Source organism: Acartia tonsa, chromosome 9, assembly GCF_053477335.1.
Source record: "Acartia tonsa isolate MP-2025a chromosome 9, ASM5347733v1, whole genome shotgun sequence".
Taxonomy (NCBI): Eukaryota; Metazoa; Arthropoda; class Copepoda; order Calanoida; family Acartiidae; genus Acartia; species Acartia tonsa.
Genome location: NC_137268.1, coordinates 49,085,406 through 49,102,492, shown reverse-complemented (window position 1 = coordinate 49,102,492; position 17,087 = coordinate 49,085,406). Strand labels below are relative to the sequence as shown.

Sequence of the window (17,087 nt, the reverse complement as noted above, 5' to 3'; positions counted from 1 at the left end):
TTTTATAATGTGAATAAAAAGAAGAAAGAAAACCCTTTAATATGTTTTACATCCTATAATATAAAGTAGTACATTTTTTTTTGTCTTAAGATCTCAGAAGATACTGGCCCGAAATTGATGTACTTTTTAATGAAGCTTTAAAAGTATTTTGAGATGGTTTAAGGTTATTTTTCTAAATTCTCATGTCCCTTCCTTGAGGCTAGGGGCGTTCCCTTTTGTATATATCATATAACACTATTTTTTAAATTTTAGAGTTGAATATGGATAACCTTTCTAAATCTAAGAAGTAAAAGAAAGCTAATAATTAAATTATAAACTATTTTGATTCTTTGAAAATTTTATTATTATTTTAGTTATTTATTATTAAATTGGTTTTATTAATCGCTAACTAAGGAAAAATAAGAAGAAAAAAAATGTAAAGTATACAGGTATATCTATCGTATATAATAATATACCTTTCGTTTAGCTATCTTGAATTTGAATCTAAGTTTTATCTTTTTTGTTACAACTGCCCATCCCAAATTCCTGAGAATTCACATGTAAAATTAAAATTGAATCGGAAGGGATGCTTCAATGAGTGGGAACTATGCACTTACTAATTTTATTTTAAACTGTATTAAGCCGACATCAATGGCCAATTATCAGTATTTTATGTCTAATAAAGGTACGCTTCTGTCAATCAAAAAGTCATTTAGTTTTGGCAGAATTCAATTTAAATATTTTATCATTGTCTAATTGAATAATTTTGCTCATTATATTGATGCTATAAAAGGTAAAATTTGTCAAAATAGTTGAAATTTGGAATTTGGAATGTCTTTTGATTTGAAAAATTAATATTACTTCCTTTATATTACAAAATATTTCTTTGAAATAATATTCTTAGTAGCAAAGGGTCTCTATAGACAAACTGCAACAGACTTCTTTGTCATATTTGCCATTTAAATGCAATTTAAACTTATTGGTTAGAATATTACCTTAACTTATTTCTTGTCATTTTATTATTCTGTGATCAAAATTGTTTTAATTAGAAAGCAAAATTTGCTAGGTCTTAAACATACTACATCGCCGTCAACTTCTTTTTTATGCTTTGTTGTAATCTTTAAAACTTTTTAACATTTAACCTTAAACCTTATTCTTTTGCTCCTGAGTTTTATAAAAAAAGCACTAAATTTTTATTTTTTCCATTCACTTAAGTACATCTGTATATTTTATATTTAGTTTTTTGTATAGGGCTTGATCCTTTCACCGCATGTTCCTAGGGTTACTAATTAAAAATTGTTGACTTTATAACTTTAGCTTGCACTCTATGTTTGCGTTAGATCCTGCCTCTAGCAACATATTCTTATGTTTATTATTTAGTATCAATGATTTATATAAACTTATGCTATATGTAAATATTCTTAATCTGTCATTATCACTGTATTTTAATATGTTGACTGAAATAAATATTTGATGTTGATGTTGATGTTGATGTAGTCATACTATCCGTTCGTCATTAATGCTAAAGGGCATATAAGTTTTAAACTCATATAATAATCTTTTAGTTTTTATTATAATATCCGCGGAAATAAATATTATTCACTTGTCTTTTCAGTTTGAAATACATATATTTATTTTTTTGTTCTTTGCTTCTTAAACTGTTTGAATAAGTTTAATTATTTTACTGTTTTTATTTTAATTATTTGATTTAAATTCTTCATTTAATTATTAGTTTTTTAAATGCAATAAGTTATGCTGCAAACCATAATACTTTATTTCAAGGAAACAAATTAAAACAACAACAATAAAAATACTATTTCAAATTACTGGCAATGAATAAATATTTCAATAATTCCAATAAAAAACTTAATAACTAATCAACATTTTCCTATCAAAAATAGAAAACTGATTAAGAAACAAAGTTAAGCTTGCTTCTGTAGACTAGAGCCTCTGGTATCTTCTTGTATTCTCCGTTCCTGTTTCCCAGACTTTTTACCACTGTGTCCTCAACAGGACTGTCCTGGATATAATTCTCAGCAGGACTGCTGTTGCTGTAGATTGTTGGAGATTGGAGATACTTCAGGGGAGTTGGTTTGTTGTAGAATACAGGAGGATTGTAGGGCTTGGCCTCTGATTGGACGGTTTTGTGAAGAGTGTACACTCTTGGAGTTGGGTTAGAGTCAGCTGTTATGTACAGAGAAGGGGCAGGGGAGGGGTAAGGGGATGGATCAGCTGATTTGTACAGAGTAGGGGCTGGGGAAGGGTAAGGGGTAGGGGAAACATCAGCTGTTGAGTAAAACAGTGCATCGTCATTGGTTGGGATATCTCTGTAGGTAGAAATAACCGGTTTGGAAATAACCTTACTACCACTTGATTTAGTGTAGGTTATTTTAGGAGCTTCTTTGTAGGTAATAGGCTCAGGGTTTTCATATATTTTACCTACAGTTTGGGCTTCATATGTGATAGGAGCAGGGCTAGGCTTGAGGTAACTCTTAGGTTCTGGGTAGGTTCTAGGCTTAGAGTAAGTTATGGGGGCAGGGGCAGGTTTAGAATAGGTGATGGTTGAAGGGGCTGGTTTGTTGTACACAATTGGGTTGCTTGCTTCTCCAGAATATACCACATCTGCTACAAAACCTATAAATAAAAAGGTTTTATTCGTATTGAGTTTAGTTTTCTTGGAGTCTATTACATATTCCAATCATTGATCTTTTTGATAGTTTTCAGAGTATCACCCAAGTTGAAAATTATACCAAAACAAACAGAAATATCCCAAAAATCTTTATCATTTAATTTCTCGAATTTTTGGAAATTGCATTTTGATTTGGATGTTTAGGTCTGTAAGTGCCTGCTTTTATAAAGGAGATCACTTTCTATGGTCAAAAACAAAATCACATCTTCTGCAGATAAGAGTTATTAGTGGAAAAATTTGAGCTCTGCTAGAGGGCATGTTTTAAACCTTTGAGTACAAGAATAGTATGAAATTCCTATTTCTGTCTGCTCTACCTGAATAGGGGTCCTTGACACTGTAGGTGACTGTCTTGGTCCTTCCATCAGGAAGGAGAACAGTATATGATCCTGTGGTCTCTGAACCAGCCCGGGATTCATCTGCACTGTATTTGGCACCTGAATTATAAGAAGAATTCAGTTGCAGTTAGTAGAATTCTGCTCAAGTAAAATATAAAAAAATTAAGTCTTAGATTATTATTTAAATTATTAAAAACATTTTTTAACAAAACTGGCAACATATGTAAAAAGTCATTTCTTAAAAGAAATATTTCCTCTATCTTTGAACTACCTTGACTTATTACTACCTGAATATTTATCATCTATAGAGTATTGATATGAGTAAACAGCATCTCTGTCATAGTCTTCAGAAGCAGGTCTAATTATAAATTTTATATAGATTTCAAAATAAGCTATGTATTGAGGGATAAGACAATGGAAAATGAATAGATATACAACCCATCAAGATATATTTAAAAGTTTTTAAGTCAAAGAATGAGTGTATGTGTTTAATTTACAAAACTTGAGGTATCAGTAAGATTAACAGTGCAGTCCAATGTCTCCTCTCTCCATGATTATTGATTTCAAGGCAAAGCAACTCAATAAGTTACTACAATAGGTCAGTCTGGTAGTTATTGCTGCTCTCTTTTCCTTCTTTTGCTTTTAATTTTCGCAATTTACAATGAAGGTGTCCTAACTTTTTTGATATTTTATTAAAACTAGCTGTTCTAACTTTATTTTTTACACCAACTCATTATATTACCCTTCTAAATTTTATAAAGCACATTTACAAATATAAGTCTCTTTTTATGCCATACATATTTCATTCTTATAAGGGTATTTTCTTGACATTAACTTTATTTCCTGTTGTTAAATATAAATGAAATGTAATATTTAAGAAACAGCTTATGTGAAACAATTTTTGACATTCCTGCATTTCTTTGATGAAGACAATTAAGGACAACACAAAGAATATCAAGTCATGCATAAATATTTAGGGTTGAGGAAATTTAATAGAGTAGAGTTTTGGCCCAGGGATCTCAAGGGATAAGACAAATGACAAAATTACCCTTCTACAGATTAAGATTAGTGATAGAAAAGTTTGGACAATGCTAATTTGAACACAACAATCAAGCTTTAATTCAACAAATTAGAAAACATTTTGATAAAGCTTTTTTTACCAGTATAATTTACAGTGTAATATCCCCTACCTCTCCTTTACATTTTAATGTATTAAGTCGACTCAAACTAAAACATTTAAGTCAATATAATTTATTTTAGTTCAACAGTGGTTTATAAAGTAATTATCCCTTTATTTTTAATCCTTACAAATTTGCAAAAGGCGTTTAAAAGATTTTGTATTCCCAAATTAATCTTCTAAAAATGAACTCAATTAATTATTTGTCAGATAAGACAAGGAAGTGCAATATATAATTATTTGGATGTTGCACCAGATTTTCATGTACTCTAATGAAGTGATACTTGCGCCTGGCTAAAATAAATATACCTCCCTTTACCCGATCCCCTCCCCTAACTAACCAACAAACATATATAATAGCAACCTAAAAAGAATACAAATTTTCCCCTGTCAATATATCTATGTGTTTTAGCAATTCCGAAACATATTTACAGCTTTTAAGAAATATCCAGTGCTTACAATAGCAAGAAGTCTTATTAGCAAAGTGTTCTAATTTGCAAAAAGACTTAATAGCAAAGAAATTGTAGGGTATAAAGTATTTTGTGCTGCAATAATACTTAAATTTTTAAATATTTTGTTAATTAATCATACATTGTTCTATCACAGAACCAGTATAATGATCTATTTTTTTACAAAAATTTGACCAAGATCAAAATGTATTCTAATATAGTATTGTAGAAACATCCTTATAATGAAAGCATTTTATAAGGTGCACTTAAAGTTACAAAAATCCCAATATCCATTTTTGCCAGGGAAAGAGGGGATTGTTAATAATACTAGTGACTCGTAAATATAGTTTTATGTACAATTTATCTTAGTCGTTGACCTAAAAAGTGTAGGTATATCTATAATATCTTGATTGGTTGGTTTAAACTAAACTAAACGTTCTCATATCCCTTAAAATCAATGCAAAATATCTTAATGTCTATTTTGCACTTAGATTATGATACCATGCAAAAGATACAAAAGTATTCTATCTTTTAACTTTTAGAAGGGTGTCTTTATATAAAACTAACAGGATCTCCATGTGTATGTCTGTCTGTGTGTACCGAAGGATCTCGCTAACCACTGAACAAATATGACTCTCTTAAAAGTGTAGGGTCTCGTAGTTCCTAGGAATCTTATTATTTTTTTGTAGAGAGGGTACCCCCAACCTCCTAAAATGATTCGCCCCTGGTAATTGATTTTTTAAACTAAAATTGAAACGGGGAAAGGGTCGATTTTCCCATTTAGGGGCGCAACAGTTAGTGTTTTCTATATAGAATCAAAATAATAAGCAACCAGCAATGATATGCGTAGCAATGACAAAATGTCAATTAGCCCAAAAGTGCGTAAAAATGTCAATCGTTTTTTTTCCACCATCAAATTATCATGGTAACAACATATATGGCTCTTTAATTTTAAATGGACAATGACTTTTTAAATCCATGCCTCGATTACTTTAATCTCAAAAAAGTTGGGTTTAACTGTACTTTAATGAAAGCATCTTTTCTACAATTAGGGTCGTTCCGTCCGAATGGCTCTTATTGTAATTTTATGCATGTTTGAATTGTCCCATCGTTTTCAAACTTGGCATGATGATTCCTGTAACAATTTTAAAAGTTTAAAAGCGAAGCAACTCTATCATAAATTAACAGAAAGTATGTCCACTCATTTCATTTTACTTAACGAATTTTGCATTAAAATTTTGTTCATATATATTTCCTTATTTACCTATTTATTTCATTTTTTGGGTATAAATCCAATAAGTATAGACGAAGCATCTCTATAATCAAGTAATAGATGTAAGTGTGTCTATGAAAAGCATCCTGTATTTTAGTAATCTCTACTATATATTTTAAACTAGCGGTTTCGCCCCTAGCCTCTAGGGGCTTTGCCCCAAGAGGTTTGGGGGGGGGAATTTTTTTTTTTTTTTTTTTTTTTTGGGGGGGGGAGGTAGTTGACCCCACTATTTTAATTTTAGTTTTAAAAAGAAATTTTTTTTTTTGAGAGGGGGGGATATTTTTCCTTTTTTGGGGGGGGGGGGGTTAGGGGTGTCCCACCCCCCAAAAGAATAGTTATAAAACTTCCTGGGACCTATGAGAAGCTACCCTGTAAAGGAGAACCCGATCGGTTCAGCGGTTAGCGAGATCCTTCGGTAAAACAAATAGACAGACAGACATCGTTCTACTTTGTATTATAGATTGTTCGTTTGTCTGTCTTAACGTACTGATTTGTAAAGCTTCGCTTTTATGGATGTTGTCATCCTTCTTTTTATATTAAATTCGATATCATTTCATCAATTCTATCCTTAAGCCGCGCAGCAACGACTATGTTATATTAAGTGATATCCAAATAAAAAAGTGGTAGGATGTTAGTCTGTCTATTTGTTTTCTTAATGATCTCGTTAACAGTTGGAATGATAGGGATCTCCTTCAAATTGAAAATTTCCCCCCTAATAGCCAAAAATCTCTCAATTCCTCAAGTAAAGGAGGGGACATTGGGGTGTTTACTACACTAGTCCCCAAAGTTTAATTTCATTAAATTTTGATTGGTTGTTTAGAAAAGTTTCCATAAATTTAAACCGTAATTGTAATTTGCAGAAGGGGTAATTTTGTATTTCATCAGTGGGGATGTACATCAATATATCAGACATTGTCTTATCCCTTTAGATCCCTGCTATGCAGTACTAAAGAATTGTGGGTGATGAAATCATTTTCTAAATGAACTAATTTCTTGGGGGGTGAGAGGTACCCCTTTACTACCCACTCCTTGGAAATCTTCTATAAAAGAAAAAGTATTTTTATTTTATTCGAGGAATTTTATAAGCTTTTTTTTAAACTGGCATATTTCATAAAACTAGTGTCAGAGGTGCCGGAAGATGGCAGAAAACAGCCTAAAAATATCCCGGAATCTATGTGAAACTTTCTTAAAATAGATAACTCAATCGGTTCAGTGGTTAGGAACTTCTTAACGAACAAACAAACAAATAATACTTAATACTTTATATAATAGAACTCAATTGCTTCGCTCCTAGCCCCTAAGAGAGCTCGGGGAAAGCCGGGAAAATAATCGTAAACCATCCAAATATATTTATAAAGCTTCCTTGAAAAGTACAACCCATTCGGACCAGCGATTTCCGAGATCTTAAAGAGAAGACAAAAATCTTACTACTTTATATAATACTCATATCACAACATAATATATCACAAAAACTAATAAATATATAAAATTTCCTAGCATGAGCGACCGCCAATAATACCACAGCCCACATCAACAGACAACCAACTGTTGTTGTTTTTTGCATGGTGTTGTTGTTGTTGATATGTTTTTGCACTGGTTGTTGGGGACTAACTGACCAAATGAGAGTGAGAGTAGACTCATTTATACCCACACTCACAAAACATGGACAAGGAATCTATTAAAAGTTCCTGAACTCAAACTATTATTGGGCAAAATAACTTATTTTAGATGTTAAAATAAATACGTTTTTATAAACCCTGCGGGATGCTCTATTATGCAGTAGAGCCTATCCATATGGGGGCTCTTATAACATTTACTTAACCTAACCCAGAATACGGGGGAAGATTTAATTAAATAATAAATAAAAAGAGGATGGTTAAAATGTAAAGAAAATTATTTTGCCTTACAGTTTTAATAATTATTCATCACAGTAATAGGATGTCTGTCACTCTAAAACCTAGGTCCTTGCTAATTATGGCGAAGCTTCCTAGACTAGGAAAGGTATATATCTAACTCCAACCTCCCAAGAAAATTTATCTCTAGAAAAAATATACCTAAATCTATGACCTATTCAACAAATTTTATAAGAGCAGCTACTCTATAACTAGTTTCTATAATACTTGTCCCTTTCTATGTCGCACAATGCACTAATCTAGATACTACACATGTATGTAAAGGGTTTATACAAAATATCAAACAAAATCATGTCTACAAGTAGCACAAATACTGACTCAATCCATTATCCACTCATTTATTTTTTTTTTCTCTGTGCTAAACATAACTTTTAAAATGTTAATTGGTCAGACAATGATCCTAGCGGGCACAAGATGTCAATAAACCTTGCTAGGTCGTCCAGGTACACAAACAAAAAAACACATCATTTTACTTTAACAAGCATTAAAAGTTGATAAAATACATATAACCATAATATAAATGGCTCCTATGACCGCGATTTTTAATTAGAGATCAAACTTTTGCTTAAATGTTCGATGCCCTTTTGTTGGGTTAAAAATAATATGAATTGCTTTTAAAGAGTTCCTAAAATTTATGTTATCTTATTTGTAACAACACTTTACAGGACTAAAATTTACAGATATAAATGTTTTTTGATAGCTTTAGAAATATTCTTTGGTTAAATGCAGTATGTATATATTTACCTACTAAGATTTATTTAGATCACTGTGCGCCAATTACCTTGTAACAGGAGACAAAAATATTTTGTTTAATGACTCAGAATTTGAATGAATTAATTACTTTAGGTTGATTGGACCTAAGATAGGCTTGTGTAAAGGAGAACCATATCGGTTTATCGGTTAGCAAGATTCATTACTATAAAAAAAATATTTTTGATGTTTTTTTAAGATTAGGTTATGTAAGTTTATATAGGCCCACAGGGTTAGGGCCCGCCCGCAAGGTTAGAGGGAGGTGTTTGGTGGTCAAAAAATAGGTTTAAGTGAAAGCACAATATATAAAATAAACATTTTTGTTTCTTAACTCTTAAAAATCTCACAGTGATTTTAATCAATACTTGCATTAATATTCAAAAGAACTCAAATAGGATAAAGAAATAATCAAATAGTCTGGAAATGTTTTTGATTAAATTATTTAACTTTTAGGTCTTACAGATTCTAAAACTTATAATTACCTAATTTACGAGCATGATTCAAAGAACGGGTTGATCCTAAACATTGAAGCTTCTTATAGGACAAGGTAAGGTTTTTATACTAATTCGGGGGATGTACCTCCATACTAACAAAAGAAATCACCCTATCCATTTTTTTAAAATTTTTCTTTTCAAAACCAAAAATGACTGTTGTGGATCAATTCCTACCTCTCCCACATTATTCCCCCTCCTTCAAGTGGTTACTCAGCTCTCTAGGGGCGTAGCTACTAGTATAATATAATCGATTGAATTCTGTTTAAAATGAACACCACGACGTTCTGATATTTATAACATGAATTATACCTTACTATTACAGGAATCATCATGCTAAGTTTGAAATCAACAGTACAATTTTAACTTTTTTCTGCCTCTTCTACTTTTCCTTACATCAGTAGGTAAGGTACCACTTGTGTATGAATACACATAAAATGGGTTAAGACTATCAATATAGATTTTTTAACACGCGGGGTCTTTCTAAATATTGTGCCATCATTCTGTTTTTAGCACTCGAACATGTACATGTAAACTGAATGGTAATCAGACTTTCAACCCTTTAATTGCAATGAAATTACAAAAAAATTATCTATATGATTTTCCTTATTGATGCTTATATTATTCTCTAGTATATGCAGTAAGTTCATTTTAATGATTTTTCTGTATTCTAGTTGAATTTTACAAGTTGATTCCTGTAGTTGCAACTCTATAGGCAGCATACTAATCATATTACAAAAAATTATATTAAAAGTGAGGTCATTATATGTTTTCTTAATGTTCGTTTGTCCATCTGATTTGTTGAGCTTTACTATTACTAGATTTTTATTTATAATTTCAAGCTCTGTTCTTTTGAGTAATGGGCGTTACTTGAAAGTGTGGCTACTCAATAAATAATATTGTTAGGGAAAATTAAGTTCTATTCAAATCTTTAATTAATAAGATGAGGATTGCATTTGAAGAATTGTTTAAGTTTAACTTACCTTATACTAAAGTTATCTGAATGTTATTTTAATTGTTCATTAAAGGTTTCCAAATTGTAAATTGTAGATTTTAGTCTATCAATCTAAGAAAAAGGAAAAATATTATTGTAACCGAAAAATTCTTTAAATTTCTTTTGGGGCTACTTATTTATCTATAGTGTCTATTCGAATACAACGCCCCATCCCCCCTCCCCATTTAAATATTTTTTACAAAGTGAATTTTTCTTGTAGCCCCGCAAGATTAGGGCTGTAGACTCCGAAGGGGTAGGCACCCCAAAAGTCTCAAAAATATTGGAGGGTGGGTTTCGTTGCTCGCCAAGCACTTTAAGGGAAAGCTCCATCTATCTATAAAAATCTTTTTTACCTAAACAATCTGAATGATATACTGCGCCTCTTAAAATGATTTTAGTCTAACTAATTGAATCATTGAGCGATAAGCATGTAACTGTTCTCCTCATAAATTCATCAATGGATTACATTATTATAATTACCATTATGCCACAGAAAAAAGGAGGCAACATTTCTTTTTAATTTGTAATACACTGTTGGATGTTGCATGCATTTTTTAAAAGCGAAGCTTTTCTACAATTAGGTGCATTATCCTCTTAAATTTTTTTTTAAATCTTGAAAATTTGTGTACCTTGTAAGTGTGTCCTTAAAAAACATTATCCTGCATTTCAGCAGTTATTCAAAAAATTTACTTACAATTTTCTTTCGACTTTTATACATTTGAATTAAGATTATTTAGTTATGACACTCTATAAGTGTCAATGTTCGTTTGTCCTTCCGTTTCAGAGCTTTGCTTTTATGGATGTTGTCATCCTTGTTTTCAGATAATTGGATAGGGAGGAGACATTGGTCTTAAATAATTTGTTTGCTTACATTTCTTTATTTAATCTTGATTGGTTGGTACAAACTAGCAGTGTCCATTCTTTTCCACCAATAATTTTAACTTACACAAGGTGATTTTGTGGGGTTACTTCAACATAGTGTCCATTGTTTTATCCCTTAAAATCCCTGTATATTATCAAATACACTATTCTTACAATGTCATGCCATATTTAATTATAAAAACTATTATAGTATTGATGCCTTTAGGCACTTAAGACTCATTTAGATCTAAGAAGGTAGCTATATGCCGAAAAAAACAAAGTAGCAAATTTAAAAAAAGGCTTTTTTGTAAGGATTATTTACATAATTACGTAGAGGGAGAGGACATTGGAATGTAAATTACATCGGTATCATAAGTATTATAACTATGGGAACTCCCAACCTTTAACAAATAATTGCAATTAGCAGAAGTGGTAATTTTGTTTATCATCATTGGGGATGTAAATCAATTTATCTTTCAATGTCTTATCAATTAAGATCCCTGAATATCTAAGATTGGTAAAAAGAAAAGAGTTATGGGGTATAGTCCTTTCCATGACATCGCTCCATATGGGGCGATGATTTTAATTGATCGCCTCTTATGACAAGGGGCGATGTATTGGCTCCTTGAAAGGAGCGATTTAATAGCCCCTTATAACAAGAGGCGATGTTATGACTCCTTGAAAGGAGCGATTTGATAGCCCCTTGCCCTAAGAGGCGATTAAATGATCCTTTATCGCTCCATAATCGCTCCTTCTAAAGAGGTAATGATATGTCCTCTTATCCCAAGGGGCTATTTAATTAAATATCGCCTCTTCATGGCCCCTTCACTATTATATATATCTTAGTCCCTTGATGGCCCCTACATCGCTCCTACATCGCCCCTTCATCGCTCCTCCATCGCTCCTTCTCCAAATTTATATTACATTGTACTTTGATGGCCCCTACATCGCCCCTCCATCGCTCCTACATCTCCCCTCCATCGCTCCTACATCGCCCCTTCATCGCTCCTTCTTCAAATTTATATTACATTGTACTTTGATGGCCCCTACATCGCCCCTCCATCGCTCCTACATCGCCCCTCCATCGCTCCTACATTGCCCCTTCATCGATCCTTCTTCAAATTTATATTACATTGTACTGTGATGGCCCCTACATCGCTCCTACATCGCTCCTTCATCGCTCCTACATCGCTCCTTCATCGCTCCTTCTCCAAATTTATATTAAATTGTACTGTGATGGCCCCTACATCGCTCCTACATCGCCCCTACATCGCTCCTACATCGCCCCTTCATTGCTCCTTCTACAAATTTATATTACATTGCAACTTGATGGCCCCTACATCGCTGCTACATCGCTCCTTCATCGCTCCTACATCGCCCCTTCATCGCTCCTTCTCCAAATTTATATTAAATTGTACTGTGATGGCCCCTACATCGCTCCTACATCGCTCCTTCATCGCTCCTACATCGCCCCTTCATTGCTCCTTCTCCAAATTTATATTACATTGCAACTTGATGGCCCCTACATCGCTCCTACATCGCTCCTACATCGCTCCTCCATCGCCCCTTCATCGCTCCTTCTCCAAATTTATATTACATTGCAACTTGATGACCCCTACATCGCTCCTACATCGCTCCTACATCGCTCCTACATCGCTCCTACATCGCTCCTACATCGCCCCTTCATCGCTCCTTCTCCAAATTTATATAACATTGCAACTTGATGGCCCCTACATCGCTGCTACATCGCTCCTCCATCGCTCCTACATCGCCCCTTCATCGCTCCTTCCACAAATTTATATTACATTGTACTTTGATGGCCCCTACATCTCTCCTCCATCGCTCCTCCATCGCCCCATCGCCCCTTAATAGCCCCTTACCTTAATTTATATAAAAAAAGCCCCTACATAGCCTCTCCATCGCCCCTTAATAGCTCCTTACCTTAATTTATATAACATAGCCCCTACATAGCCTCTCCATCGCCCCTTAATAGCCCCTTACCTTAATTTATATAAAAAATCCCCTACATAGCCTCTCCATCGCCCCTAATAGCCCCTTACCTTTATTTATATAACAAAGCTCCTACATAGCCTCTCCATCTCCCCTTAATAGTCCCTTACCTTAATTTATATAACATAGCCCCTACATAGCCTCTCCATCGCCCCTTAAAAGCCCATTACCTTAATTTATATAACATAGCCCCTACATAGCCTCTCCATCGCCCCTTACCTTAATTTATATAACATAGCCCCTACATAGCCTCTCCATCGCCCCTTAATAGCTCCTTACCTTAATTTATATAACATAGCCCCTACTTAGCCTCTCCATCGCCCCTTAATAGCCCCTTACCTTAATTTATATAACATAGCCTCTCCATCGCCCCTTAATAGCCCCTTACCTTAATTTATATAACATAGCCCTACATAGCCTCTCCATCGCCCCTTAATAGCCCCTTACCTTAATTTATATAGCATAGCCCCTACATAGCCTCTCCATCGCCCCTTAATAGCCCCTTACCTTAATTTATATAACATAGCCCTACATAGCCTCTCCATCGCCCCTTAATAGCCCCTTACCTTAATTTATATAGCATAGCCCCTACATAGCCTCTCCATCGCCCCTTAAAAGCCCATTACCTTAATTTATATAACATAGCCCCTACATAGCCTCTCCATCGCCCCTTACCTTAATTTATATAACATAGCCCCTACATAGCCTCTCCATCGCCCCTTAATAGCTCCTTACCTTAATTTATATAACATAGCCCCTACATAGCCTCTCCATCGCCCCTTAATAGCCCCTTACCTTAATTTATATAAAAAAGCCCCTACATAGCCTCTCCATCGCCCCTAATAGCCCCTTACCTTTATTTATATAACAAAGCTCCTACATAGCCTCTCCATCTCCCCTTAATAGTCCCTTACCTTAATTTATATAACATAGCCCCTACATAGCCTCTCCATCGCCCCTTAAAAGCCCATTACCTTAATTTATATAACATAGCCCCTACATAGCCTCTCCATCGCCCCTTACCTTAATTTATATAACATAGCCCCTACGTAGCCTCTCCATCGCCCCTTAATAGCTCCTTACCTTAATTTATATAACATAGCCCCTACTTAGCCTCTCCATCGCCCCTTAATAGCCCCTTACCTTAATTTATATAACATAGCCTCTACATAGCCTCTCCATCGCCCCTTAATAGCCCCTTACCTTAATTTATATAACATAGCCCTACATAGCCTCTCCATCGCCCCTTAATAGCCCCTTACCTTAATTTATATAGCATAGCCCCTACATAGCCTCTCCATCGCCCCTTAATAGCCCCTTACCTTAATTTATATAACATAGCCCTACATAGCCACTCCATCGCCCCTTAATAGCCCCTTACCTTAATTTATATAGCATAGCCCCTACATAGCCTCTCCATCGCCCCTTAAAAGCCCATTACCTTAATTTATATAACATAGCCCCTACATAGCCTCTCCATCGCCCCTTACCTTAATTTATATAACATAGCCCCTACATAGCCTCTCCATCGCCCCTTAATAGCTCCTTACCTTAATTTATATAACATAGCCCCTACATAGCCTCTCCATCGCCCCTTAATAGCCCCTTACCTTAATTTATATAAAAAAGCCCCTACATAGCCTCTCCATCGCCCCTAATAGCCCCTTACCTTTATTTATATAACAAAGCTCCTACATAGCCTCTCCATCTCCCCTTAATAGTCCCTTACCTTAATTTATATAACATAGCCCCTACATAGCCTCTCCATCGCCCCTTAAAAGCCCATTACCTTAATTTATATAACATAGCCCCTACATAGCCTCTCCATCGCCCCTTACCTTAATTTATATAACATAGCCCCTACGTAGCCTCTCCATCGCCCCTTAATAGCTCCTTACCTTAATTTATATAACATAGCCCCTACTTAGCCTCTCCATCGCCCCTTAATAGCCCCTTACCTTAATTTATATAACATAGTCTCTACATAGCCTCTCCATCGCCCCTTAATAGCCCCTTACCTTAATTTATATAACATAGCCCTACATAGCCTCTCCATCGCCCCTTAATAGCCCCTTACCTTAATTTATATAGCATAGCCCCTACATAGCCTCTCCATCGCCCCTTAATAGCCCCTTACCTTAATTTATATAACATAGCCCTACATAGCCACTCCATCGCCCCTTAATAGCCCCTTACCTTAATTTATATAGCATAGCCCCTACATAGCCTCTCCATCGCCCCTTAAAAGCCCATTACCTTAATTTATATAACATAGCCCCTACATAGCCTCTCCATCGCCCCTTACCTTAATTTATATAACATAGCCCCTACATAGCCTCTCCATCGCCCCTTAATAGCTCCTTACCTTAATTTATATAACATAGCCCCTACATAGCCTCTCCATCGCCCCTTAATAGCCCCTTACCTTAATTTATATAACATAGCCCCTACATAGCCTCTCCATCGCCCCTTAATAGCCCCTTACCTTAATTTATATAACATAGCCCTACATAGCCTCTCCATCGCCCCTTAATAGCCCCTTACCTTAATTTATATAGCATAGCCCCTACATAGCCTCTCCATCGCCCCTTACCTTAATTTATATAACATAGCCCCTACATAGCCTCTCCATCGCCCCTTAATAGCTCCTTACCTTAATTTATATAACTTAGCCCCTACATAGCCCCTCCATCGCCCCTTAATAGCCCCTTACCTTAATTTATATAACATAGCCTCTACATAGCCTCTCCATCGCCCCTTAATAGCCCCTTACCTTAATTTATATAACATAGCCCTACATAGCCTCTCCATCGCCCCTTAATAGCCCCTTACCTTAATTTATATAGCATAGCCCCTACATAGCCTCTCCATCGCCCCTTAATAGCCTCTTACCTTAATTTATATAATCCTTACCTTAATATATATAACATAGCCCCTACATAGCCTCTCCATCGCCCCTTAATAGCCCCTTACCCTAATTTATATAACATAGCCCCTACATAGCCTCTCCATCGCCCCTTAATAGCCTCTTACCTTAATTTATATAACATAGGCCCTACAAAGCATCTCCATCGCCCCTTAATAGCCCCTTACCTTAATTATATAACATATCCCCTACATAGCCTCTCCATCGCCCCTTAATAGCCTCTTACCTTAATTTATATAACATAGCCCCTTCATAGCCTCTTCATCGCCCCTTACCTTAATTTATATAACATAGGCCCTTTATGGCTCCTGTACAGCCTCTGTAATTGTATTGCCCCTTCATTATAAAAGGTAGGGCATTAAGGTAAGGAAGGAATGTGACCCTCTACAGTTTTAAATTTAAGTTTTAAAAGGATGACAAGGATGACAACATTTATAAAAGCAAAGCTCTGAAACGGTAGAAAAAAGTTTAATGAACATTAATAATGTAGAGTGTCAGAACTGAATAGTCAGAACATAAATTTAAAATTCGAAACAAAATTGTAAGTAAATTTATTGAGAAATTGCTTACATGCAGGAAAATGCTTAAGGACGTACTCACATTTTTTGGACTTGATTATAGATATGATTCGCTTATAACATTCTATTTTGTTGTCCTAGGAATCAGTATCCCAGAAATCAGATTAATCGGATAATTTTGATACATAAAAATTTGTTGTAAGTTAATAATTAGTATGCTTAAAATGGACGTACGGATATTCTGATAATGATTATAGACTTTCTAAATCGTACCTTTCTACTACAGGAATCACATGCCTAAATTAACGAAAATAGCTAACCGTTACGGACGTACGGACTGATCCTTAATATAGAAAAGCTTTGCTTTTAAAAAGTTAAAAAGATTTTTTGAGGGGATGGGGTAATATTTTTCTTGGGGTGAATTTTCTGGGAGGGTGGAGATACCCTCCCTCGAAATAATTATAAACCCTCTATGAACTTAAAAGAAGCTTCACTGTAAAGGCGAACCATATAGGTTCAGCGGTTAGCTTTTCTACAGACAAAAAAAGATTACTACTTTATATAATAGGTTATGAAAAAGGAAAAAAAAGCAAGATAACAAGGATATGATATATGATGTATGTCTGTCTGTCTATACCGTAGGATCTTGCTAACCGCTGAGTCCTGAGATGATTTTAAGATAGTTTATTTTTTTTCCTTATAATAAAATAACAGGATATTTG

General features: G+C 34.6%; 1 protein-coding gene across 1 annotated transcript; it reads right to left on the bottom strand.

The window, feature by feature from the left end:
- Positions 1 to 1,729: 1,729 nt before the first annotated feature.
- LOC145327932 (uncharacterized) lies at positions 1,730 to 7,517 on the bottom strand. The gene is made up of 4 exons (XM_080171460.1): positions 7,399 to 7,517; positions 3,291 to 3,364; positions 2,983 to 3,102; positions 1,730 to 2,613 (listed from the first exon to the last, which is right to left on the bottom strand). The coding sequence occupies exons 1-4, from the start codon at positions 7,464 to 7,466 to the stop codon at positions 1,889 to 1,891; spliced, it is 987 nt and encodes a 328-aa protein (XP_080027586.1). The 5' UTR covers positions 7,467 to 7,517; the 3' UTR covers positions 1,730 to 1,888.
- Positions 7,518 to 17,087: the final 9,570 nt, after the last annotated feature.